The sequence below is a fragment of the Natator depressus genome, chromosome 2, assembly GCF_965152275.1.
Source record: "Natator depressus isolate rNatDep1 chromosome 2, rNatDep2.hap1, whole genome shotgun sequence".
NCBI classification, from domain to species: domain Eukaryota; kingdom Metazoa; phylum Chordata; order Testudines; family Cheloniidae; genus Natator; species Natator depressus.
The window spans coordinates 218,825,146-218,851,064 of NC_134235.1; the positions used below are offsets into that span (position 1 = coordinate 218,825,146).

A 25,919-nucleotide genomic window follows, 5' to 3' on the forward strand; every position below is an offset into this window, starting at 1 on the left:
AATCAGGATGGCCTATTTCAAACAATTGACATGAAGGTGTGAGTAACAGGAGGAAAATTAGCATGGGGAAATAGTTTTTAGTTAGTGTAATGACTCATCCAATCCCAGTCTTTATTCAAGCTTAATTTAATGGTGTCCAGTTTGCAGATTAATTCCAGTTCTGCTGTTTCTCGTTGGAGTCTGTTTTTGAAGTTTTTTTTTGTTGAATAATTGTGGCTTTTAGGTCTGTAATTGAGTGTCCAAGGAGGCTGAAGTGTTCTCCGACTGGTTTTTGAATGCTACAAAAGTTTTTTTTCTCCTGCTGCTAATAGCCAACCTTAATCGATTGGTCTCGTTAAGAGTTGGTATGGCAACCCCCATTTTTTCATGTTCTCTGTGTGTGTGCGTGTGTATATATACACACAATCTTCCTACTGTATTTCCACTGCATAAATCTGATGAAGTGGGCTTTAGCCCATGAAAGCTTATGCTCAAATAAATTTGTTAGTCTCTAAGGTGCCACAAGAGCTAGCCTGTCAGCACCAAGGAAAGAGCAATATCAGGCACAGAGAGAGTTTTTTGAATCTCTCCCTAGTGACACATCCAGCCAGTATCGGATTGGCATTGACTGCTTCTGTTTCTCTTTAGGTAGAAGACTGGGCTGACACAGCACCAGACAGAGATGTAAGGGAGGAGAGGGGGGGGGAAAATATGAGGGTATTTGTGGCTTAAACTCACCCCTACCACAAACGAACAAGTAATGGAAGATCATTTTTAGTTCACAATTTAACCATTCTACTCTTCAAATGTTAGAAATGTCATAGTTTAGGGTGACTTTAAATGCAACAGTAAAATAATTTCTTCCTTGAATAGTTATCAATATGAACTCCACTCTTGGTGCTCATTTATCCCATGCACGTGAAATCAGGTTCTCTTAGCCAGCTGTGGCTGCTGGGGTCATGTCTGCACTCTAGATACCCTGACCCCTCCCCCCAAGGATGTAAAGGATAGAGTGACCCCAATCATCCCTCAGTTCCTAATTAGTGCCTGTGGCAGTGAGAGAGAACCTCTCCACCTACATCTCTGTGCACTTTGCCAGTTAGTAGTAGTAGTACTGATAATTAGCTATTTGGTTAGAAGTGTTAGTCTTTTGCCCGGTGGCAAAAAAAATGGTTTTAGTCAGATATTTAGTATTAGACTACATTCCTTCTACCACACCCTCTCCCTTGTACAGGGGCTCTAGCAGCATGGCAGAAGCAAAATCTCTGGGGCTTAAAACCTGGTCCAAGTGTGATGCTTCAGTGTTGCTTAACAGAAGGTAGACCAGGTGCCTTTTTTGCTTAAAGGAAGGACATATTCTTGAGCAATGTCCATATATCACTCCTCTAAAGTTCTAAACAGACTCTGAAAGCTAGAGTGAAACCTGCCTAAATTGTTCCTCATGAAGTACTCTGTACAAGCCTCCATGGATGCCAAAAGAAAGGATGTAGCAAGATGTCAGTCCTCTGGTCAGTCCCTCTCCACGAACACCCTGATGAATCAAAATTTTACGCCAAGATTCCATGCTACATTGACCAACAGGTCCCAGTCGTCTGCTTCCATTCCAGCTTTGACTACACCAGACGGGTGGAGAGGAACACCCACTCCAGAGGTAAGATGAGATGTAGATCACCCTCCCTGATGCCTACCAAGTTGAGATACAAGAGTCAGCAAATACCTGATTCATCTCAGGCTCAACAATTGAAGGTTAGCCAACAGCCTGACATAGATCCTTCTGGTGCTTCAGTACCAACCGCTAAACATGTGCGTGGAGTACCAACTAAATCTGTGGACTGCCCTTCCTCTGGCACCAATCTATCAGAACTCGTTGCCTTGGTATCTGCTGCATTTATCTTGTCTCTGTTGCCATCTAAAGCATATAAGGCACCAAATGATCTAACTGTAGGACTGGTACCAGAGTCACTTTTACTTGAGAGGTTGAGGTTGGTGATAGCTAAGCTACCAGTTATCAGGTCATCAGAATGGCAGATGAAGGAGGTCTCTCTACTGACTTCATCCCCTACCCAAGTAGGGAAAATACAGCAGAGCCAGGACACTCCTGACAGAATGGCTTCATCTTTAGAGGTCTATTCCTTTTTTTCATCACTATTGATGCACAGTATGGAGTCATCTACTACTATGCACACAAACACCCCCTGCCCACCTCCACCAGGTTGCACTTAGGTTACTTATCACCTCACTATCTTCTAGGTATTTGCAAATTGAATGCTTAATTATTTGCTCCATTATCATTTCAGGTACTGAAATTAAGCTGACTGGTCTGTAATTCCCTGGGTTGTCCTTATTCCCCTTTTTATAGATGGGCACTATATTTGCCCTTTTCCAGTCCTCTGGAATCTCTCCTGTCTTCCATGACTTTTCAAAGATAATTGCTAATGGCTCAGATATCTCCTCAGTCAGTTCCTTGAGAATTCTAGGATGCATTTCATCAGGCCCTGGTGACTTGAAGACATCTAACTTGTATAATTTTTAACTTTTCCCCTATTTTAGCCTCTGATCCTACCTCATTTTCACTGGCATTCATTATGTTAGATGTCCAATTGCTACTAAACTTTTTGGTGGAAACTGAAACAACAAAATCATTTAGCACTTCTGCCATTTCCACATTTTTGGTTATTGTCCCACCCCCTCCTCACTGAGTAACGGGCCTACCCTGTCCTTGGTCTTCCTCTTGCTTCCATACCAATCTTTAATGTACCAATCCAATAGGATTTAGCATACCATACCAATCCAGTGTTAGTCCTGGCACATAATTTGTTTTGAAGCCTTGTGGAATATACTTCTTTGAGACAGTCAGCACTGCATTGACAAACTGGTCATAATTTCTGGTATTGGTTCAATCTTTCTTACAATGGCATCAAGGTCATTGGTGAAGCTGTTCCATTCTGCTTTTTTTAAATTAAAGCAGTACCAACATGGTACTGAGTTAGGCGGTATGGCTGCATTGATCTGGATGGTGATGGGTGCACTCTGTACCTCAAGACTACCAACCTGGAACTCCCATATTCACCATTGTCATATGATTGATACATTTTGTACAAAGTATGCCTTGTGAGGTATCATTTTTAAAGCCTTGATCTGCTGAACATTAATATCCCATTGAATTGTATGTGCCATCATTATACGTGATGTTATGAAGTATTCCTATATGTGTTACTGAAATATCTTATGAGGTTGGGAAATGCCCACACCTGGCCTTTCAGTAGGGACAAAGGAGCAACTATCACTGGCCAGACAGGTGTTGATGGCCCATCAAGAAGAATCCACTATCCCAGAGACTTCTGAAAGAGGGCACATACACAATGGGGGCAGCCTGACCCCCACATCACAGCAAGGATCTTTCTAGCAGCTAGAAGAAAGTATAAAAGAGGGACAGTAACATAATCACTGGGCCTCTCTCCTCCTGCATCTCAACACTTGGAAGATCATCCAGAAGACAAAGTCTTTGAACTGGGGAGATTGCTCCCAAGCTGAAAGGGAAACCCCATCTGTGCATTAGAAACTGTGATCTGCCTGTAACATCTATTAGGGTGAGAGACTGTTTGATTCAAATCTTGCTTAGTCTGTTAAAGTTAGAATTTAGACTGCATTTCTGTTTTTAATTTTTAGGTAACCAACTTTGATCTCTATGCTTGCTACTTGTAATTACTTAAAATCTATCTGTAGTTAATAAATCTGTTTTATGTTTTACCTAAAACAGTGTGGTTTTGGTTGGAGTGCTTGGGGAATCTCAGCTCAGGTTAGCAAAGGCTGTTGCACATGCACTACCCTTTTGTCGGAGTGGTGAACTTACTAATGAGCTTGCACTGTCCATGGGACTCTTGAGCAGTGTAAGCTGATATATTGCTGGGGTGATTGGTTGGTTCCGGTCTCTATATGATTCATAAGTGGCTCAGGGAGCATTCATGCAATTTAGCTGGGTGTGGGCTCCACATGTTGATGGCTGAGTGATTACAGCACCTGGAAGGGTCTTGCTGCTTGGCACTGGCATAGCATTGTCTGAGACAGCCCAGGCTGGAGACTTAAGGGGGCACAGCGGTCCCACAGTTCCACATTGTATCCTGGGGTTCCCATCACAAGGGGCCAGTGCTGCAAATGTGGAATCAGACCCAAATTAAGTTTGTTATATGAATCAGCTATGTTGTTGCTAACAAACACTACATCAGGGTTGTAGCCCTGTATCCATGGACTGCTACTGAAAAAACTGGGGAACTTAAGATTCTGAATTAACTCAAATGTATCCTCATTGATTACTTCAGTGAATTCCAGGACCTCATCAAGTACATGGCAGTCTCTCTGGAGATTATCAGAAAGTAGTACAGAGGAAACCTCAAAAGCTCTTGGATACTTTGCACTCTTCCATAACTGTCAGGCTTTCCCTGCCGATAAATAAGGTATTGTTGGAGCCTTCACAAGACCTGAGGCAGACTTCAGCATTTGATTCTTGCTATACCTAAGAGTGCAGATAGAAGTCCCTTCCAGTGCGTTTGAATATTCTTATTCTCACCTGGTACAGGGATCTCTGGTTGTAGGAACCATCCAGGAGAAGTCCAAGCAGCTAGGGCCTCCCAAAGAAACATCTAGGGAGAAAAACCCTAAAAAGCTAGACCTGTTTGGATGCAAAGTCTGTTCACCTGCCAGCTCCAGATGCTTATAGCTAGCTACCAACTCTTCTTTAAATATGACTTTTAAAATGGGAGAAACTATCTCAGTTTGTGGATAATCTATCATGGGACCATTGAGAGGAATTTAAAGCCATCATGATGGAAAGACAACTGATATTGCACGTTTCTATTCAAGATGCACTTGACATGTCCAACACAACAGCACTTACTATGGCCACTTCTGTTATCGTGAGAAGATATTTCTGGCTTTGATCATTAAGGATTCACAGGAAGGTCCAACCCACAATTGAGGATCTTCCCTTTGAAGTTAATAAGCATTTTAATTCCAAAACAGGTAAGGCCCTCCATTCATTGGAGGACTCTAGGACAACTCTGTATTCCTTGGGTCCGTAGTTCTATCCTCAAGAAGAAAGCAAGTAAGACCACAGTCTTCTGTCAGACAAAATCTCTCTGCCCATTACTATTATCAGCCCCAGAGGACCTCTAAACCACAAATAAAAAAGGAGAGGTTCTATCAACAATGATCTTCTGCCTCTTCCTCCACTTCTGCACAATCTGCATCTTCCACCTGGTAGGAGGTTTGATATCAGTGTTGAGAGCCTGACAGAACTTCTCAAGGATTGCTTCCCTTCCATAGATCCCTTTGGCAACCACCTTTTATTTTTGGGAAGACCTAGACTCAGTCACCTCAGACTAGTGTGTCTTGGAAATTGCTGAAAAGGGGTATTGTATCTAATTTAATCTCTTCCTATCCCTTCCTCCCATCCCTTATAAGGGACCAGATACTGTTGAAACAATAAGTGGAATCCCTTTCTACATCTCAGAGCTGTGGAGGAGGCATCTTCAGAGTTAAGGACTAGGGGGGATATTCCCATTCTTTTCTCATCCTGAAGAAGAAAGGTTGATGTCTCATTCTGGACCTCTGATATCTCAACAGATTCATTTCAAATTCAGGATTGTGACTCTGGCCTCTATAATTCCCTCATTAGATCCTGAAGACTAGTTCCTGGCAGTCGACTTTCAGGATGCATATTTTCACATATCCATTCATCTGGAGTACCTCAAATTCATCTCACTATCAGTACAAGGTCCTGCCCTTGGGTCTTTCCACAGCACAAGGGTATCTACCAAGTGCTTGGCATCTTATCTAAAAAGGGGATCCAGGTCTATCTATATCAACAACTGGTTGATCCAAAGAAGATCACACCAGCAAATGATCAATGCAATTCAAGTGGCCTTAAAGCTCTTTGCCTCACTGTGCCTCAAAGCCAGAGAAAAATCCACACTTACTCCAACTCAAAGCATAGAGTTTATAGAAGCCATGTTAGATTCTGGGTTGACAAGAGCTTACCTTCCATGAGATTCCAAATTATAGTGAACCTCATGCACCAGGTTCTATCTCACCCAGAGACATTGGTAAGAGTATGCCTCAGACTTCTGGGACAGATGGCTTCATGCACATATGTGACACAGTTTGCTAAACTTCACCTATGCTGCATCAAGGGTGATTGAAATCAGTGTAACTACCCAGCAGAGACCACATGAACATGTTGGTCACGGTCCCTCAGAAAGTCGTCGTCTCCTCTTTAAACTGGTGGACAAATACATTTTGGTTGTGCAAGGGAGTACCCTTCTCTGCACCTCTACATATCAAGACAGGTGACAGATATTTCTACTTAGAGATTGGTAGGGGGGCCTCACCTACATCACTTTCTGCCACAGGGTCTGTCGTCCCCCTCAAGAACCTTATCTACACATAAGCATCCTTGAACTCAGAGCCCTTTGCCTGTCAGTCAAAGCATTCTTCCCCTCTACTCCAGGGATCCACAATCCAAATGCTGACAGACAACACCACAGCTATGCATTATGTCAACAGACAAGAAGGAGCTACGTCATTTCCATTCTGTCAGGAAGCCATTAAGCTCTGGACTTGATGCATTAATTACTAGATCATGCTAGTGGCCCAGTATCTTCCAGCTGTTCGGAACTTGTTAACAGTTTATGACACGCAGGCACCCCAATATTCACCGCTGTCATGTAATTAAGATATGTTTTGTACAAAGTATGCCTTGTGAGGTATCATTCTAAAAGTCTTGATCTGCTAGACATGCATATCTTGTTAGATCGTATGTGCTATTGTCGTATGTGAAATTATGAAGTTTGGCTCTGCATGTGTTACTGAAACATGTTGTGAGGTTGAAAACACCCACAAGCAGCCTTTTAGGTACAACAGTAAAAAGGCCAAACAATGTTAATGACTTATTGAGGAAATGCACACAAGCACAAGGATTACCCCAAGCACTGTGTACAACAGAAACCTCTCAGAGATAGCACTACACAATGGGAATTGTTTGACCCAGGTCACAGCAAAAGAGCTTTCCAGCAAGTGTGAAGAAGATATAAAAGCGGGGAAATGACATCATGATGGTACCTCACTCTTCCTACAACAACACACCTGGAAAAATCTGAGGATGATACTGAGTGTCCTGAGACAAGATGCTGGATTGATTATCAGTATAGCCCCAGCATGGGCTAGGAAGTTCTGGTATTCAAATTTGGTGAACCTCTCAACGCAGCCGCCAGTTATGTTGCCTGAGTTCGGCAGAACAATGATCAGGCCATACTCCAGGACCCAGCATGGTTACATTTTACAACCTGAACGCTGGCTGACTGACATCCACTGAAAGAAGCTGTTTAGTTCGAGTTCAGTACATTCTGTTCCAAAGCAGGAAAGGTTCAACTAGACTAACTTTTATACAGCTAAGTAGAAAAGGTTTTCATTTGGGCATTTCAGAATCACAGCTGTCTCCTTTTGACCACACCAATTTCAAGCAATACTGGAGTATTTATTAACCCTGAAACCACTCAGACTTTCTATTAGTTCCATAAAGGTCCATCTACCAGCAGTCTCTGTACATCACCCTCCTATTCAGGGCCACACTCTATCTTCTCACTGTACAGTTGCTAGATTCCTTAAGGGCCTAACCCATGTTTTTCCCCCAGGTCAGGAGCCCCTCTCCCTCTTGTGACTTCAATATAGCATTAGTAGGGATGATTGCCCCTCTCCCACTTTGAGCTCTTAGCAGCCTGTTCCCTCGATCAGTGTTTCCCAAACTTGGGACGCCGCTTGTTCAGGGAAAGCCCCTGGCGGGCCGGGCCAGTTTGTTTACCTGCCGCGTCCGGAGGTTCGGCCGATCGCGGCTCCCACTGGCCGCAGTTCGCCGCTGCAGGCCAATGGGGGCTGCGTGAAGCAGTGGCCGGTACGTCCCTCGGCCTGCACCAGTGGGAGCCGCGATCGGCCAAACTTGCGGACGCGGCAGGTAAACAAACTGGCCTGGCCCACCAGGGGCTTCCCTGAACAAGCAGCGTCCCAAGTTTGGGAAACACTGCCCTATATCATCCCGATCTATGAAGCCTGCCTTTTTAGTAACCATTACATCAGCTTGAAGGGTAGGGGCTCTCAGGGCGGGTCTCCCTTATAAAGTGTTTCATAAGGACAGGGTCACTCTCAGGCTTCATCCCACATTCCTGCCCAAAGTTGTGTCAGACTTCCACATGAACCAATTCATCTCCCAGTTTTCTCACTCAAACGTGGATGAAGCTAAATTTCACACATCTGATTTAGTTAGGTCATTGTTACACTACCTTAACAGGTCAAAATAATTCAGGAACACACCTTGATTGAGTCGGTTATGGGTCAGGCTGTATCCTTACAGAGATTACCAAAATGGTTCTCCACTTGTATAAGAAAGTGTCATAAGCTAGCGAAGTTAGATCTACCTAGTTACCTTAGAGCTCATTCCATTAGAGCTCAGTCAGCCTCTGCTGCCTGTTTGAAAAATGTCCCTATTTCTGAAATTTGTAAGACAGCTATGTGGTGTTCATACCACATATTTATAAAATGCTCTTCTTTCCTAGAGGCTTCCAGAGTGAACACCTGTGATGGCAGAGCTGTCCTGTTTAAATAGGACTCCTAAAGCCTATCTCAAAGCAATCAGACCACTGCATATTAATTACCAAAAGTGGAATTCATGTGGACAATTCCTAGAAGAAGAACAAGTATTTTTACCTTATAGTAACTGCGGTTCTTTGAGATGTACTGTCCACTATGGATTACCACTCCTCCGGGATTCTGTGTTGGCCAAGGAACTGCAGGACAGTTGGCCCATTCTACCCTTTATGCAATCAGGTGGGAGATATGAGAACATCTTGGGTGCAAGCAAGACCCCCCAACAGAAACTGCTGGCCAAAGGAACCTGATCTGGTGTGCATGCACACCAAGAGTGGAATCCAACTCGACAATCACTCAAAGATTAAGTTATTTTATAGCATAAGCATAGTTACTGTAAGATAAGTAACCGCTTTTGACCAATAATGCTAATCCTCCTTTCCTAGGACTATGATCATGATGGCAAGCTCTCTTACACAGATTTTGAAAAAGCTGTAAGAGATGAAAATCTTCTCTTGGAAGCATTTGGACCATGTTTGCCAGATATCAAGGTATTAAATCATTCTTGCATGTAAAAAAATTAAATAACTTGTGATAATACTGCCCATCAGCCTAATTATTGCTTGAAAGCTTAACACTGCAATACATACATTCACAGTTCTTTGAGAATTGCCAGATCTCCAGTTGTAAGATATTCATGTCTGTCTATCATAGCAAGACCTACACAAACACTTCCTTGCAGATCCAGGGCTTCCAGGATTCCCACCCAGGACAGACAGCCAAGCAGACTGTCCCCATCACTGGGGCTCTTAGGAGCCTGCCTCCTCCACAGCCCCAATTCCCAGAACTGCTCACCAGGCAGCTCAGAGAGAGCTTGGATTCCATTTTGCACAGAACTTCAAAATGTTGAGGTTTTATTCTGACTCAGAACAAAACCAACTTTTGAAATCCATCATGAAAAAGGATTACTATTACTACTATCCTCTGCCCAGCTGTAGTATTTATCTTAATTTTAGAGCTAAGGGAAACAAAAGCATTAGAAGATTAAGTGACTTGCCCAACCTCATATAAAGTTGGTGACAAAACTGGACTGAAAATCCAGGCCATCTAACTCCTACTCTGCTCTAGTTATTAAACCATGGTCTTGCTGAAGCTTCAGATCAACTGTTACATGCTTGCAGCTTCTATGCTTTGTGTACTATGCCCTACAAAGCATGTAAGTTTTTAAAAGGAAACCAGGGCTCCAGTAGAAAAGGAGAGCACTCTAGTGCATATTAGCCTGCAGCTCCAGGCCCAGAAGAAGTTTGGATATGCTCTTTATGGTCCTGTAGCATTAAAAAAAAAAAACCACCAAAACAAGCACCTCATTATTTTTTTACTTTCCTTAAGCCAAGGCAAAACAGCATTCTCAATGCAGCCTTTTTTTTTTTTAAACTTCAGATGTTCAAAAATCAGGCTATTCCCATAAGTAGTATATCGAGTTATAACTATGTATATGTATCCTTTGGTTTCCCAAAGGAACCATCACTTTGAATGTTCTGACTTAAGTTCTCGGCCATGAAGCCATTTACATTTAATTTCCATTATCGAAGTGCCAGGTGGCATTCAAGAAATTGGAAAGATGTTTTCAAATGTTCAGTAATTTGTTTACTCTTACAAGCCTCAATTTAGCACTATTTTCTGAATACCTTTCATCCTTTCTTAAACTAGTTTAACGAACTTATTTTATTTTACAACTATTTTGTCATACTGTGTCTTCTTTCTTTTACAGAGCAGCATGGCATTTGAAATGCAGGCATTCCGAGAAACTGGTGATATGTAGCTCTGCAACTGGAAAACTGCTGTAAAGGACAGTTTCTCTGCATCAGTTTTCTTAAGACAGTAAAAACAGCAGCAAGTCAGAACTCTTACTTTAATACTACATCTCAGCATTCCTTAAATTCAGTATACCTGCTACTGAAGAAATGGGTAAGAGGATAACAAATGGCTTTTAAAGGAGTTAATGTTTCATGAGGTATAAAATATTATCTGTGTGTCTGGCTACTGAGATACGAGAGTGCTACTAATTATAGACATTTGTTTAATGAAATGTCAAAAAATACAAAATTTATAATCATGAATGTTTATGCTACTGCTAGAAAATACATTATAATATACAGATAATTTAATATTTCTTTACCTCTGACATCACAAAAATAAAAAAAACTTGAAATTCCATCCTTTAAAGGCAGATGAACACCAAAGATGCTGCCTGCGGTATCTATATTCTTCTTCTCTGCTTCATCGGTGGCTTTGTTTGAGTATCCTCTGGCTTTTCCCCAGATGATTCTGGAACAGAAACTGCTACCTAGTTTAAAAAGGAAAAAGTCCAAAATCAGTAAATTGTAATTATTCCTGATTCTGTTGCTTTTAGAATAAATGTCCCTGGATGTTTATGTAACTTTGATATTTGAATTTTAGGAGCAATGTACAGTATTTGTTCATTGCAATTGTAGTACAAGCTTTCCACCACACAAAGTTGTAAGTGAATGTTACGCACAAAGACAAATTAAATAATATTTTTAATTCTTAGAATGACAATATGGAATACTGGGAAACAGTACAGCATCAACAAGCAAGTGAATCAGTGACAAACAACTTGCTGTATTTTAACAAATAATTGATTTTAAAGGTTTGGTAATGATAGAATGTTGCACACTTTCGTTAGGTGCATCAACAGTAGAGGAATATCAAAGTATAGTTTAGCCACCTGCAACTAAAACTGTAATATGGAAAAAGGAGGAAGTGCTTTGGAATAAAGTCGGTTTTTGTTGTTTTTTTTAAGGTGATGTGTGATTCATTAATTGATTTAGCAATTTAGTTGCAGTTGAGCCCCTTCAAATCTACATAGCTTTCTGTATTGAAGGTAGCAGTCTCTGTTTCTTGATTTTCTTAACTTAAGCCTACTGAATACAAATAGTATAATAGTAAAATAAAAATGTTTACTATTGCACGTTACCTCATGTACAGTATAACAATTCTTATTAAAGGGCTACTGTACTATGAAAAGTGACTCTACTGTCCTACTTGTTTAACCCCTTTACTGTTCACAGAAAATGAAAATAATCCTGAACCCCTCATTGTTATATAGCTGTTCAGGTAAAATATTTCACCTGGGGCAGTATGCAACACCAATGAAGAAAATATAAATAATTTCCAAATAATTAAAAGACAAAGAAAAGGAAATTCTAGTAAAACACAGTTCACAGCATCTGTATGCTTTTGTTTCGTTCAAAATGAATGCAGACTAAATCAGACAGCAGAGATTTAAATGATGTCATGCTGTCTGCCATAAACAAGACTGTGTTAAATTCTTCAGAGTCTAAGTCCAACATTCTGAAGATCTCTAAAATCTAAATATGTGGTCAGCTGCTTTAGATACTCCCAACAGCAAGGAAAAGTGACGTGTGTGGGGAAAATGAATGAATATGGAAAATGAATAGTATCTTGATGTTACTTTTATTTCCAAATATGACAGAGGCCTAAAAAACAAAATTGTATAAAATGAAAATACTTCAACAGCACAAAGTTGGTGCAGTATCAAAATGAATCAAAGTATTATGATTAAAGGGTTAAAAAAAACCTTCGGTTTTAGGTGCTTTTTTGACATTTGGCCTGATCCTGAGAGGAGGTGAGAACTTGTGACTGACTTCAATGGGCATTATGGGTGCTCACACTTCTCAGAATCAGGCCCCATTATTAACAAATTGCTGGGAAAATATCCAGTATATTGAGGTAAGTTCCTATATGGCCCCATAAATACATTTTTAACGAACAATGAATATAAATGTATGTTTGAAAATCAAAATTAGAAGGGTGGTGGTGTTTTGTTTTTTTTAAGAGTGCATACCTTCTTAAGTTTATTTCGAATTAAACTTGCTGAAGTATTCAGTGAATCATCATCCATGTCCACTTTTGGTATTTCTGGTAGCCGTGGACCAATAATGACTTCAGTACTATCCGAGTCTATTCCAATGAAGTCAATTTGATTGCCTTGGTCTCTTTTTCTCTTTCGCTCTTGCAGTTGAGTTGTTCGGGGCATAAATCTCCCAATTCCGTTATCGGAAGGAACTTTTCTTTGTAGCACAAGAGAAACGGGTGTGTTCGTATGTCCCCCCTGTTGTGCACTTTGAGTCAAATGTTTACTTTGGCTGAAGTATTCAGAAGTTTCAGCACAGTTATTGACATATTTAGGGAATGCCAACACACTCTGAAAATGACCTCCTGAAGTACATGCTGTGTTTCTTGATGAAAATTCACAAGATGGCTTGTAAGAGTAAGGACAACATACAGATGGATCCCAGTTACCAGTATTTGCATCAGCTGCACTGAATCCTAAGGTTTCTGGTTGAAAGTCATGTTTGGAGTTCTTTGAAACAGTCTTTTTAGGCTCCTGTATCTTCTTTGCCACAAAATGAACTTTAACACAAAGAGGTAGTTTGATTGTTATTATATAACTTCTCTAAATTATATACAACAAAGAAAAGCATTTATTTAGCATAGCTGAATTATAGTGAGGCTGAGCACTAGAGTCAAGATTTTATAGCCAGTTCCAGTCTAACCTCAAGTTTCACTTGCATTATCTTTTTGGCAATCCAGACTTCATTCCATTAAGTGCAAAAGTGTTGATTGCCAAAGCAATTGTAGTTCATGATTAAGGATACAATTTGGTCATGACAGGAACAGATTCTGTGACTTTACCTGACCTCTGTGACTTCTTCGGCTCCAGCTATCAGCAACTGAAGTCGGGGCTGGAGCTGGAGCCGGGACTGTGAGCCCCTACCCCATATGGCTGCGGCTGGCGCTGGGGCTATGCTCCTCTTTCCCGCAGCTGGGCTGGAGCCAGGACTGTGTGACATTCCTCCCCACATGGCTGGGCTGGAACCAGGGCTTTATGCCCTTCCCCCAACAGCTTCTGCTAGGGCTGGCGCTGTCCACACACCCCGTGGCTGCAGCCGGGGCCGTGCGCTCCTGCCCTGCGGCCGGGACTGCAGCCAGGGCCATGCGTCCCTCGATGGCTGTGCACATGCCCCTCAGTGGCTTTGGCCAGGGCTGGAGCAGTGCACACAACCCTGTGGCTGTGAACCCTGTGGCTGCAGCTGTACCTGGGACAATGTGCCCCTGCATTGCAGCTGCAGCCAGCTCTGGAGCCTGTGCTTTATGCGCCGCCGCCACCCCCCCCATGGCTGTGTCCCCCATCCTCCCCACATGGCGGTGCAGCTCAGCCTATCAGTCCCCCACCATGGGACTTTTACTTAAAAGTCACAGACAGGTCACAGGCTCCTGTGAATTTTGGTTATTGCCCGTGACCTGTCCGTGACTTTTACTTAAAATAACCATGACAAAATCTTAAGCTTATTCATGATTATTAGTAAGTGTGAAATCACTAGAGTTCAGAAAGTCAAGACAATGTGTTCCTGACACCTATTCTATACAAACTATTTCCTCTTTCAGTTATACGGCAGAAGTTCACTGGTGCAATTATTTTCCCCCATCAGAACCAAAGCATTTGAGCATACAATGACAATATATGAAACACATGGAGCCTAAACTCTTTATAAAATCTAGGGATGAGATTCTCTAGTGTGCTTCTTGGAGATGCAGCACAGAACTCACAGCGCAAAGGTAGAGGGGCAGGAGGAGGGAGCGGGAATGTGGCTTTAAGTCAGTTTTGTGCCCTTCCAATTTGTGCTGCTTAGGGTGTGGGGGGTGAAGCTATCTAAGTTACAGTAACTCCTGGGGCTGTCCTATGGGCTACAACAGAGTCTGGAATCTCCACAGTGCTGCATGCTGCAGCCCCACCATTGACATAGCTCATCCCCACTATGTCCATCACCAGTCCCTGCACTGGGGGAATTCTCTCCTTGGTGGATCCATGATTTTTAGGGCCTGTTTACACCACTCCAGCCCTTTTACCCCGCGTAAAGGAGTCAGAATGGGGAAAAGAATCTCACCCCATGTTTCTTAGCCGTGCTTATGTTTCTGATGAATGAGATCACACACAATGAAAACCGAAGAAACAGAAGCATTAAAACCTGTGCATTTCTTATTCCCCTATTGACCATCTTTTGTGTGGCTTTGATCATTTAGAATCCACTAAACACTGAAGTGCCTTTCCATTCTGCTCTTAAACTACTGAAGACAGACACGCGCGTTTTGCAGCAAAGTAAATATGAACAATTAACTGTAAGAGTAGACACTTTTACTTTGCCAAAACATACCCCCAACAAAAGTGATATTTTAAACTTTCAATAGGGTGTCCAATTACAAACCTCTATTACTTGTTGTTTTTGCTATATACTTTCTCCTGTCTTGCAGCTTCTCCCTCGTCTCTTGGACTGTTTCAAATTCCGGAGCATAACACACATGAAGCAAACTACCAAAGAAACTCCGTTCATCCAGTTTTCTCTTGGCTACCCTAAACAAAAGGAAATTGTATTCAAATGTTACATTACTCCAGTGTTAACACAGTTCACATTTTAACAAACACATTTGAGGATCACTGATAGTCTCTTGGTCTGTTTGTAATAAATGTTTCAGTTGCGACACAATGAGAAGAACACACCATTCTTATATGTACCAAATATATTTACGTGGGATGAATATTTTACTTTAATCTCAAGAAATTTACCAATATTAAGGCACCAAAGATTAAAGAAATGGAATGCAGACAGATGTTATCTGCTGCAATACCTTGCACTCTGTAATTTTTGGAATTTGATAAGATAAACTTCTTTAAATTGTTCTGCTGGATACTCATCTAAAGCATTGTACTCTTCAATGGCACCATATAATGCAAATTGTTCCACTAATTCCTTCATAACACCCAAAGCAGGAACTCCCTGTATTAGCAAATAACGAGATTCCAAGTTGACAGTATACACCTGAAAGAAATAAAAACATTTAAATACATTCATACTTTTATCTTGCAATAAAACATTAAATACCATATTCAAACATCTCAAGTAATTTTCTTATCTATTGGACCTAAAACCCTCTTAGAACTTTGAAAATTTTAAAACATCTATCCTTTTGATTTTGAGCTTGGAGTATTGTGGGATCCCAACAGGAATTTGTAAGAATTCCATGGTCAGCAAGGACCTCCTCATCAGTGAGTGAGGATAGAACTCAATCATTCTGATCCAAAAGCAGGTGTCTACCATCTGAATTAGGGCTTATTTTTGAGCAGGTCTGATCCAATAAAGAGCAGTGCTATAGTCTAGCCAATACATTGCAAATTCCTTGCAACAATGAACAGTTGATTTTCTGGACAATTATCATGTGGCACTGGCAAACTTAAAAAAAAGTATTCCTGTCACATCTTTCTTGGTTAGAAACATGGTGAATTTACATGGGGAAAATAAAGCATCCCCAGTCGGAGATCTTAGTAATACTAAGAACAGACTGCTCTGCAAGTTCAGTGATCATGTAGCACATGTGCACTGGAGAAGCATTAGATACAAGATATTCAGAATAAAAGAAGTTTTCCCCATTCAGCAGGTTACGGGGGATTAGAGAGCATTCTGACTCTGTTGCATAATGAGGTATCTATTCCTTGAAAAGCTCCACATCTGCTCAATCCATATTTAAATCACAAACTCATTACAGTTAAGGTCAAAATGCATTGTCAGTGAATCTTTCAAGAAACTTTTTGAATGCATGACCCACATTAGTCTTCAGTACTCCTCTTTTTCTGTTGTTGATCATTGTGTTTTTACTTTCCTTCTCTCATACACCAGAGCAATGATTTTATCCGTTATCCATGGGATATCTTAGCTAGTAACTTCTACCATACAGGTTTATCTGCAGATTCTTTGATAGCATCTTTCAGACTTTCCCAAGTCACTTGGTCTTTATTTGCATTTGTCAGGGTTCCTTCCCCACTCTGAACTCTAGGGTACAGATGTGGGGACCCGCATGAAAGACCCCCTAAGCTTATTCTTACCAGCTTAGGTTAAAAACTTCCCCAAGGTACAAACTTTGCCTTGTCCTTGAACAGTATGCTGCCACCACCAAGCGTTTTAAACAAAGAACAGGGAAAGAGACCACTTGGAGACGTCTTCCCCCAAAATATCCCCCCAAGCCCTACACACCCCCTTTTCTGGGGAGGCTTGAGAATAATATCCTATCCTATTTGTTACAAAATCATCAAAGACCCAAATCCCTGGATCTTGGAACAATGGAAAAAATCAGTCAGGTTCTTAAAAGAAGGATTTTATTTAAAAAAAAAAAAGAAAGGTAAAAATCATCTCTGTAAAATCAGGATGGAAAATACTTTACAGGGTATTCAGATTCAAAACACAGAGGATCCCCCTCTGGGCAAAACCTTAAAGTTATAGAAAACAGGAATAAACCTCCCTCTTAACACAGGGAAAATTCACATAAAACAAAAGATAAACTAATCCGCCTTGCCTGGTTTACCTATACTGGTTGTAATATTGGAGACTTGGATTAGGACGGGTTGGAGAAGATGGATTTCTGTCTGGCCTCTCTCAGTCCCAAGAGAGAACAAACACATAAACAAAGAGCACAAACCAAAGCTTTCCCCCTCCCCCAAGATTTGAAAGTATCTTGTTCCCTAAACACCCATTTTTTCATGGTTTGTATGTATAAGAACATCTTCTGTATTTTCCACAGTATGCATCCGATGAAGTGAGCTGTAGCTCACGAAAGCTTATGCTCAAATAAATTGGTTAGTCTCTAAGGTGCCACAAGTACTCCTTTTCTTTTTGCGAATACAGACTAACACGGCTGTTACTCTGAAACCTGTTCCCTTATTGGTCCTTTGAGTCAGGTGCCAGCCAGGTTAGCTGAGCTTCTTAACCCTTTACAGGTAACAGGATGTTGCCTCTGGCCAGGAGGGATTTTATAGCACTGTATACAGAAAGGTGGTTACCTTGCCCTTTATATTTATAACAGCATTAATGATCCACAACACTTCTTTGTAGTGACTTTCCATCTCATAATTCCTCAGAGCTTCAAGGTATTTGACTTTGTGTAACTTTTTCAGTTTGATATTCTGTCTCCTCATTACCAATCTATGATCTGATCCACAATCTGCGCTTGGCAAAACCGTAATCTTCCTAATACAATTTCTATACCTATGGTTGATAATGATCAAATGAATTTGGTTTTTATTCATCCCTTCCTGGTGATTGTCATGTATGCTTTGTGCTTTCTTTTTGTTGAAAATAAGGACTGCAGATAATGAGATCATGTGTCTCTCAAAATTCTCTGAATCTTTCTTCTCTGTCATTTCTTTCACTGGCTCCAAATAATATCTGTGACAATTGGCCTTTTTCTACTTCCACTTTTGCATTCCAGTCTCCGATAAGAATTACCACTATATCTCTTTCCACCACTGATCTCCATTGCTTTGAAGTTTTCACAGAATTTTTCAACATCCTGTTCAGAATCTGCAGTTTCTTGGGACATATATTTGAATAATCATTGGACATGCTTTTATTGCTATTGTCATTACAGGTTCAGAGGATAGATTCACTTATTCAGTCCTTTCAGCTATAGTTCTATCTACCATAATTGCCACTCCTTTCCCACTTCACAGTCCACCTGCACTGATAACTCTGTATTCTTTGCTGCTCAGAAGACTTGTGACAAAGTCATCTCCACCTATACAGAACATCTCAATCCTATTGTAACATTTCACCTTTCCATTTGTCCGCATACATTGGGTGCTTCCTGGGTTGATTCAGTCCCCTTACATTCCTGTGGTCACCAGTTTCACATGTCTGGTCATGCAGGGCACCGGTTCACACTGAGGGCCAGTCAGATTACATGGCAGTTGGGGAATGTTAAGTTGGGTGATTATGACAACTTTGGCACTAATACTCCACAAAAGCCTCAAGAATCAAGCCATTTTTTTCAGGTTGGAACCCTAGCCTCTAGCCAAAAGACAATCCACAAGGCAGCAGGGAATGGATTGATAAGAAAATAAGTGAATAACAATATGGTTTAACACCTGCAAAGGGCACAATAATGAAGATCATATTAGAAAAATCAACTGAAATGGAGAAAACAAGATACTTGTGCTTAACTGACTTCCAAAAAGCATTTGACTGAATCTACCACTACATATTGCTCAATATGTTAAGTGTAAGGACTGATAGATATGAACGTTGAGTCATACAACAATTATACTGGAATCAGAAGGCGATTATAATGGAAGATGAAAATGAAATGGATATCAAGAGAGGAGTGAGCCAAAGCTGTATAATGACACCAATTTTATTCAACATTTATAGTGAGTGTTTAATTGACAAAATAAAAATATTAAAAGTAATGGAAAACGGGTTAATAACATTTGCTATGCAGATGACACAGTGCTGTTGGCTGATTTAGAACTAGGTCTGATGAAGTTAGTGGAAATTATGTAGGAATATGGCAAAGAATATCGTCCACATTCAACTCTAGACAAAACAAAAACTATGGTGGTATACAAGGGTCCTGGGAAACAAGCAAGATTCCAGCTAATGACAGTGTTGCAGAGCAACTGAGAAATTATTGCTATTTAGGAAGCATCATTACTGGAAGATCGGATACTGAAGTCAACACCAGAATAGCAGGAGCGAAAGAGACATTCTGGAAGAATAAACATCTGATGAGAAAGGACATAAGTCTGAAGACTAAATTCCAAATCTTGAGAACTTACATTATATTACACTTAAATTACAGCTATGAAACATGGATATTCAAACAATCCATAATCCAAAAGAAACTACAATCTCGTAACCAACAAAAAAGTACTGCAGATGATTGGAACTCAGCAAAATCTAATTAGAGATCTTACTAAAAGATTTGACTTGAAGGGCATATTTTAAGAGGTTCACTGGGTGATGCATGTTTACAGGCACTGCAAGGTAAAGCTGATGACAGAAGAGCACAAGACAGAAAAAGGAAGATCTTGGATGGACAGTGTGATATGATGCGTGGATCAGAAGAACTATTCATCCACAAAGAGATTAGCAGAGGATCATACAGAATGGGCTACCATGGTTGCAAACCTCCAGTAATGGAGATGCCACATAAGAAGAGCCACATATATTTCCAAAACTCAAACAAAAATACACAATGAAAAATATTTTTCAACCCAGCAGCTTTCTTCAAATAGCCTTTAGTCAATCATAGATATTCACTGAATATGATTTAATTAAGGGATACAGTTGGAATATTTAGGTCTCAAGCTTAACCAACTTTCAAAATTGCATTTTATAATCCTGATACTACAAAAACAAGAATAACTTTACTCACATGAGTGAATAAAATTACATGCATGTTTGCAGGATTGGACCCTGGATTTGTATGCATTGTACGCAACCTTTCGGGACAAGATAAACGAATAAATCTTTCCATTTCTGTTTTCTATAATTCCATGACTCAACTGAATGATAATGGGCTTTCTCGGTGCATAATAAAATATCTAAAATGAGGCCCAAAACAAAAATAGTAGGAGTGGAATTTTCAAATAATGTGGGATTTCCTTCAATGTGAATAAAGTTTCCTGTAGTTTCATGATTGAACATTCCTGAGGTTAATGAATCACATTCACAATACCACCAGGTTTGTGTAGAAGGGGGGTAAACTGTGGTCTGAATAAACTTGATTTTTATTGTAATGAGAGATGTACACACATCAGTTAATCAAGTGGTTCCTAACTCTTTTGGGGACAAGTGTTTTATTAGTTTTTACCAGGCTCAAACCTCATCTATTTCCAGCTAGTGCTGTGTACGTGTGTGTGAGGGGATGATTTGTAAACCTGTAAATCTTCCATCATTCTACAGAGCGGCCTTTAGACCGGACAGCCATATAAATACGTACATTAAGTGCACCCACATCCCGCTAGGGAGCTAGGGCTGAGCCCCTGCTTTGGGGTGCCTCAGGGTAGCATGGCAGCGTGAAGGAGGGCTGCGTTCAGCCTGAGCCCGGTGCTATGGGGCGCCTCAGGGTGGCGGGGCATTGTCGGGGAGGGCTTTGTTCGGAACTGGGACAGAGACTGATTAACACAGCTCCAGGCGCTGCAGCATTGGGACCAGGGATGATGAGGCTACCCCAGTGAGGACGGGAGGCGGCAAGAGCAGCCCGTAACCGGCTGCGCGACAGGGGTTCCTGGGCTGCGTCCCGGCGAGGAGGAAGCGGCAGGCCGGGCTGTGTTCCGTACCCCGGGGGCGGGTGAGGGCATTTGAGGCAAGACACTCAGAGACTCCAGCAGCCCTAACCCCCGCAGCGCGCGTTTCCCGGCTGAGCACAACCAGGCGACCAGTCCCTGTCTGACCAGTACCCACCCCACACAACCTGCTGGAAGCAGCCACCCAGAGCCCACCCCGCCCACTCCCACCTTCACTGCGCGGGGCCTGCGCCCCTCCCGGTACTTGGCGCGCGAGTCGCAAACGTCCTGCTGCGCGTGATGTTTACAGACACCCCCAACTCCATCGCCAGGCGCGGCCATCTTCCCACCTTCCCCCGCGCGCCACAGCCAGGCAGCACCAGCAGATCCCCGATAAAACAGCCAATCACAGAAACGGGGAGCGATTGCCGTGCTCTCATTGGTTCCGGGCGGGGAAGTACGAGAGAGATTTCGACGGGCCAGACAGCACCAACAGAATCCCTTGAGAGAACGGCCAATCAGAGAAAGCGGGTGAGTGTCGCACGCACTCTCATTGGTCTGTGATGGGCCATACCAATGCCGCTGGAGGGTGGGGGGGCAAGGTAGTGAGGGCTTGTGCTTCCTATTCTTGGTCCATACTGGGTAACTCTAACCTGGGCGCGGAGCGGCCGCTCGATGCTGCCGGGGCGCGCCGGCGTTGGGTGCTGCGGGCGCGATGTGGGGCAGCGGCTATCCCGGCGGAGGGGGCGCGGGAGGCGCCGCTGTGACTGTCACCTTCAGCGGCACCCGGGACTGCTTCCTGCACCTGCCTCCTGTGCTGGCCTCCCACCTTCGCCTGCAGCAGGTACCGGGGTGGGCCCTGTCCGGGCTCTGGGCGGAGGGGCCCCTCGGAGCGGCTCTTTGCAGTGCCCCGTCCCCTCTCCCCACCAGCGCCCTGTCGCTGGGGTGACAGCGAGCCGCCCTCCTCCAGCCCTCATGGCTTCACCCCTGCCCCTCATCGCTACGGTGACACTGCGGCACTACCCCCACTCCGTTAGACACCCCCTCAGCCTGCCAGCATCCCACTGCCATGGCGACACTGAGCCCCCCAGTGCTAGTGACTCCCCCTCACCATGACGCTCCCCCTCCATGCCGGCGATGCCCCCAATGTCAGCAACACCCCGACGCCAGCACCTTCTCACAACGCTCTCCCTCCATGCCAGCCACTCCCCGACGCCGGCACCTGCTCACAACGCTCCCCCTCCATGCCGGCGATGCCCCCAATGTCAGCAACACCCCGACGCCAGCACCTGCTCACAACGCTCTCCCTCCATGCCAGCCACGCCCCGACGCCGGCACCTTCTCACAACGCTCCCCCTCCATGCCAGCGACGCCCTGACGCCGGCACCTTCTCACAACGCTCTCCCTCCATGCCAGCCACGCCCCGACGCGGGCACCTTCTCACAACGCTCTCCCTCCATGCCAGCCACGCCCCGACGCCGGCTCCTGCTCACAACGCTCTCCCTCCATGCCAGCCACGCCCCGACGCCGGCTCCTGCTCACAACGCTCTCCCTCCATGCCAGCCACGCCCCGACGCCGGCTCCTGCTCACAACGCTCTCTCTCCATGCCAGCGATGCCCCGACGCCGGCACCTTCTCACAACGCTCTCTCTCCATGCCAGCGATGCCCGCAATGCCAGTGACGCCCCAACGTGGCACCTCCTCACAACGCTCCCCCTCCATGCCAGCGATGCCCCCAATGCCAATGACACCCCGATGCCGGCACCTCCTCACGGCGTTCCCCCTCCATGCCAGTGACGCCCCGACGCCGGCACCTCCTCACAACGCTCTCCCTCCATGCCAGTGATGCCCCCAATGCCAGTGCTACACCAATGCTGGCACCTCCTCACGGTGTTCCCCCTCCATGCCAGTGATGCCCCTGATGCCAACATCTCCTTATGACACTCCCCGTGCACCAACAACGCCCTCTATTCCAGTGATGCCCTCCAATGCCACCATCTCCTCATGATGCTCCCTAATGCCAGTGATGACCCCAATGCTAGCACCGTCTCATGATGCTTCCACTCCATGCCAGTGACCCCCCCAATGCCAGTAATACCCTAATAATGCCAGCACCTCCTCACAATGTGCCACCAATGCCAGTATGTCCTCACAATGTCCCAGAGCCAATGACACCCCCAGTGCCAGTGATGTCCCCTAAATCAGTGCCTGATGCCAGCTCCTCCTCATGATGCCCCTAATGCCACCAGTGCCCACCAATGCCAGCACCTCCTCACACAGCCCCTGCGATGCCAGCAACTCCTCAAAATACCTCCCCTTATGCCAGCAACAATCTCCAATCCCAGCACCACCTCCCAACACTCCTTTAACACCAGTAACACCACTGATATCCCCCTCAATGCCAGTTACACCACCCAATGCCAGCACTCCCCACAATGCCCCCCTGATGGCAGTGATGACCCCTGACGCCAGCACCTCCTCGCAACATCCTCCAGTGCCAATGATGCCTCCCCGATGCCAGCAGCTTCCCACAATGCTCCCCCTCCTTACCAGCAATGTCCCCTGATGCCAGCACCTCCTCATGATGCCCCTTGTGCCAGCATCTCCTGACATTCCCAATGCCAGCAACACCCCGCCCCCATATCAGCACCTCCTCATAATATCCCCTGACACCAGTGCCTCCTTACAAGGAGCCCCTCAACACTAGCAATGTCTCTGACGCTAGCATCACAACACTCCCTGATGCCCCCGACTCCAGCATCGCCTTACAACACCCCACTCAATGACGCTATTGACCCCCTCAATGCCAGTGCCCCCTCACAATGTCTCTCTTGATGTAAGCAACACCCCCATGCCAGCATCCTGTCATGATGACCCCTCAAATTCAAATATCCCGTCATGATGCCCTCCCTCTAGGCAAGCACCCCCTTGTATCAGTCCCCCACAATGCACCCCTCAATGCCAGCAACACCCCCTCTCACAATGCCCCTTTAATATCGGCAACACACCCTGATGCCAGTATCCCCTCATGATGCCCTCTCTCAATGTCAGCAACGCCCCCTCGAGACAAGCACTTCCTTGTGACAGGCCCTTGTGACGCCAGTGATCCCTCTCACCACCGCTCCATGACACCAGCAATGAACCCCACAACACCAGTGCCCCTCACAATGCCCTATTCAATGCTAACAATGCTAGCAGCACTGCCCCTTGATGCTACCGAGCCCCTTCTTCAACACCAGTGTACTCTCACAATGCCCCCTTAACTACAGCAGCACCCGTGGATGCCAGTGATACCCCTTTGCAACACTCTGCACCACCAGCGACAGTCTCCTCTTGTTGTCAGTGACCTCTCACAATACCCCCCTGTTGCCGCTAGAGCCCCTCACCACTAACATCCCCTTGCAGTGGTGAGGTGCCCCAAGCCTGTAATATTCTAGGTTGACGTGACAATGTCTTGTTGGGCAGAGCACAATGTGAAGACCATGAAGCTGTCTTATGTGCAAGCCATGCTTAGACCATGGTAATCCCAGATAATTTGGGACAGGGGCCATGTTTGGACTAGGATCCTTTTGGCCAGTTAGCAAAATCCCCCATCCATCTGGAGTCTAGACTTTGCTGTGTGCTCTCTGTTATCACAGCCAAAAGTCAAACCAGGACTCTTGTGGTCCACGGGTTGCTGGAATGACTATTGGGTAGAGTTGTTACCATCCACTCTGAAATTTACAAGGACTTGGAGAGGACTTTCGGCATCCCTGATGTTAGGACCAGTAATATAGTAATGTATACTAGATCAGATTCCTGGCTCATCTAGTTCAGTATCCTGTCTGTGACAGTGATCAATCGCTGATGTTTTAGAGGAAGGTACAAGAAACATAGTAGCTGACAATATAAAATAACTTTCTGTCAAGTTGCCTTCAACTCTTGTTGACTTGACCAGTGAAACAAAACAAATGCAACATCGTATCATGTTTTTGACATGATACAATCCTCGTCTTGTCCCCTTCTCCCCAAAATTGTAGCCTGGAATGTCATCCCTGTTTCCTAATGCCACACAGTCTGCCTATACTCATCCAAATCCCTCCTAATATTCTACATCTTTACATTTTCCACACTCCAACAATTGCTTGATAGAATCTAAATTAACTAGGGTGACCAGACATCCCATTTTTAAAGGGACAGTCCCATATTTAAGCCCTCCTGTGAGCTGCAGTGGTTGGTGAGTGCAGGCAGGCGCCGGCGGAGGCCAATTATGTGTCAGCTCTGCTGCCCACCCATCAGCCCTTTACGTGGTTCCCCTCGTCCTCTCCTTGCTTTGCCCCTTCACTCCCCCAGCCCTGCTGCTCGTCCATATACCCCCAGTGGGGCACGTCTAGCTCCCAGTGCTTTGCAGAGAACCAGCCCCTGGTCAGGGTGCTCAGCTCACCAACAGCCTGGCCGGCAGGCTTCTTCCTTCCCCCACTGCCTCTGGCTGGGCAGGCACCCCAGGAAAGCCCAAGACCCTCTAGCCCAGGGTGCTGGTCAGGAGGAGCCGAGCCCTACATATGCCAAAGCCCTGCACAGTGTTGGCACAGGGAAGCCTCTTTGCCTCTCATCTAAGCTATGGAGTGGCGGGGGAAGCAATTTTCCAGCCTGTTCATGCCCTGAACCTGCAGGTTCCACAGTAGCTGCCAGCGCAGGGGCTTAGCACCCTCTTCGCCCACCCTTCCCCCTGGGTCCTGGCCTCAGGGAGCGCGGGGCTGCTCCATCCCCTATGCACCCTCTTCTGCTGAGCCACCTCTCTGGCTGAGTTCACTGAAGCCCCTGCAGTCAGGTTCCCTGGGCCCTGGTGCACTATGCATCCTTAGGACTTAACACTTCCTGCCCATGCTGTACCCGGGGGACAGGAGGCAGCTGGGTTATGTCAGTGGCCAGCAGCCGCCTGGATGTGTTAGCTGGCTTTTGACATTGTGTGGGCAGGAAGGGACAAGCTGCTTCCAGCCACATGGGAGCAGTAGAGGTGGGGGAAGAAGAGATGAGCTCTGCAAAGACACAGGCCAGGTCATCCCTTCCCCCCTCCTTCTGCCCTGCAGCTGGAAGTAGCTCCCGTCCCTTCCCTCCTGGACAGTGCCAAAAGGTTGCTGCTAGCCACATTCTGGTGTGAACCCTG

At 44.5% G+C, this 25,919-nt stretch overlaps 3 protein-coding genes across 5 annotated transcripts in view; 2 read left to right on the top strand and 1 right to left on the bottom strand.

Annotated features, from left to right (window-relative positions):
• CLXN (calaxin) overlaps positions 1-11,383 on the top strand; it is a 25,700-nt gene extending 14,317 nt beyond the window's left edge. For both annotated transcript variants that reach the window (XM_074945931.1, XM_074945930.1), the window contains 2 exons: positions 9,060-9,164; positions 10,385-11,383. In XM_074945931.1, the coding sequence (XP_074802032.1) occupies positions 9,060-9,164; positions 10,385-10,435 (156 nt within the window). In that variant the 3' untranslated portion in view covers positions 10,436-11,383. The remainder of the gene's footprint in view (positions 1-9,059; positions 9,165-10,384) is intronic.
• Positions 10,629-21,139, bottom strand: RBM48 (RNA binding motif protein 48). The gene is made up of 5 exons (XM_074945926.1): positions 21,005-21,139; positions 15,346-15,536; positions 14,925-15,070; positions 12,503-13,071; positions 10,629-10,960 (listed from the first exon to the last, which is right to left on the bottom strand). Exons 1-5 carry the CDS (start codon positions 21,113-21,115, stop codon positions 10,874-10,876), a joined length of 1,104 nt encoding a protein of 367 aa, XP_074802027.1. The 5' UTR covers positions 21,116-21,139; the 3' UTR covers positions 10,629-10,873.
• Positions 21,140-21,370: 231 nt separating this feature from the next.
• PEX1 (peroxisomal biogenesis factor 1) overlaps positions 21,371-25,919 on the top strand; it is a 63,415-nt gene continuing 58,866 nt past the window's right edge. The window contains exon 1 of one of the 2 annotated variants that reach the window (XM_074945922.1): positions 21,371-21,617. In XM_074945922.1, coding sequence (XP_074802023.1) covers positions 21,489-21,617 — 129 coding nt within the window. In that variant the 5' untranslated portion in view covers positions 21,371-21,488. The remainder of the gene's footprint in view (positions 21,618-25,919) is intronic. The other variant, XM_074945923.1, reaches the window with a different exon arrangement.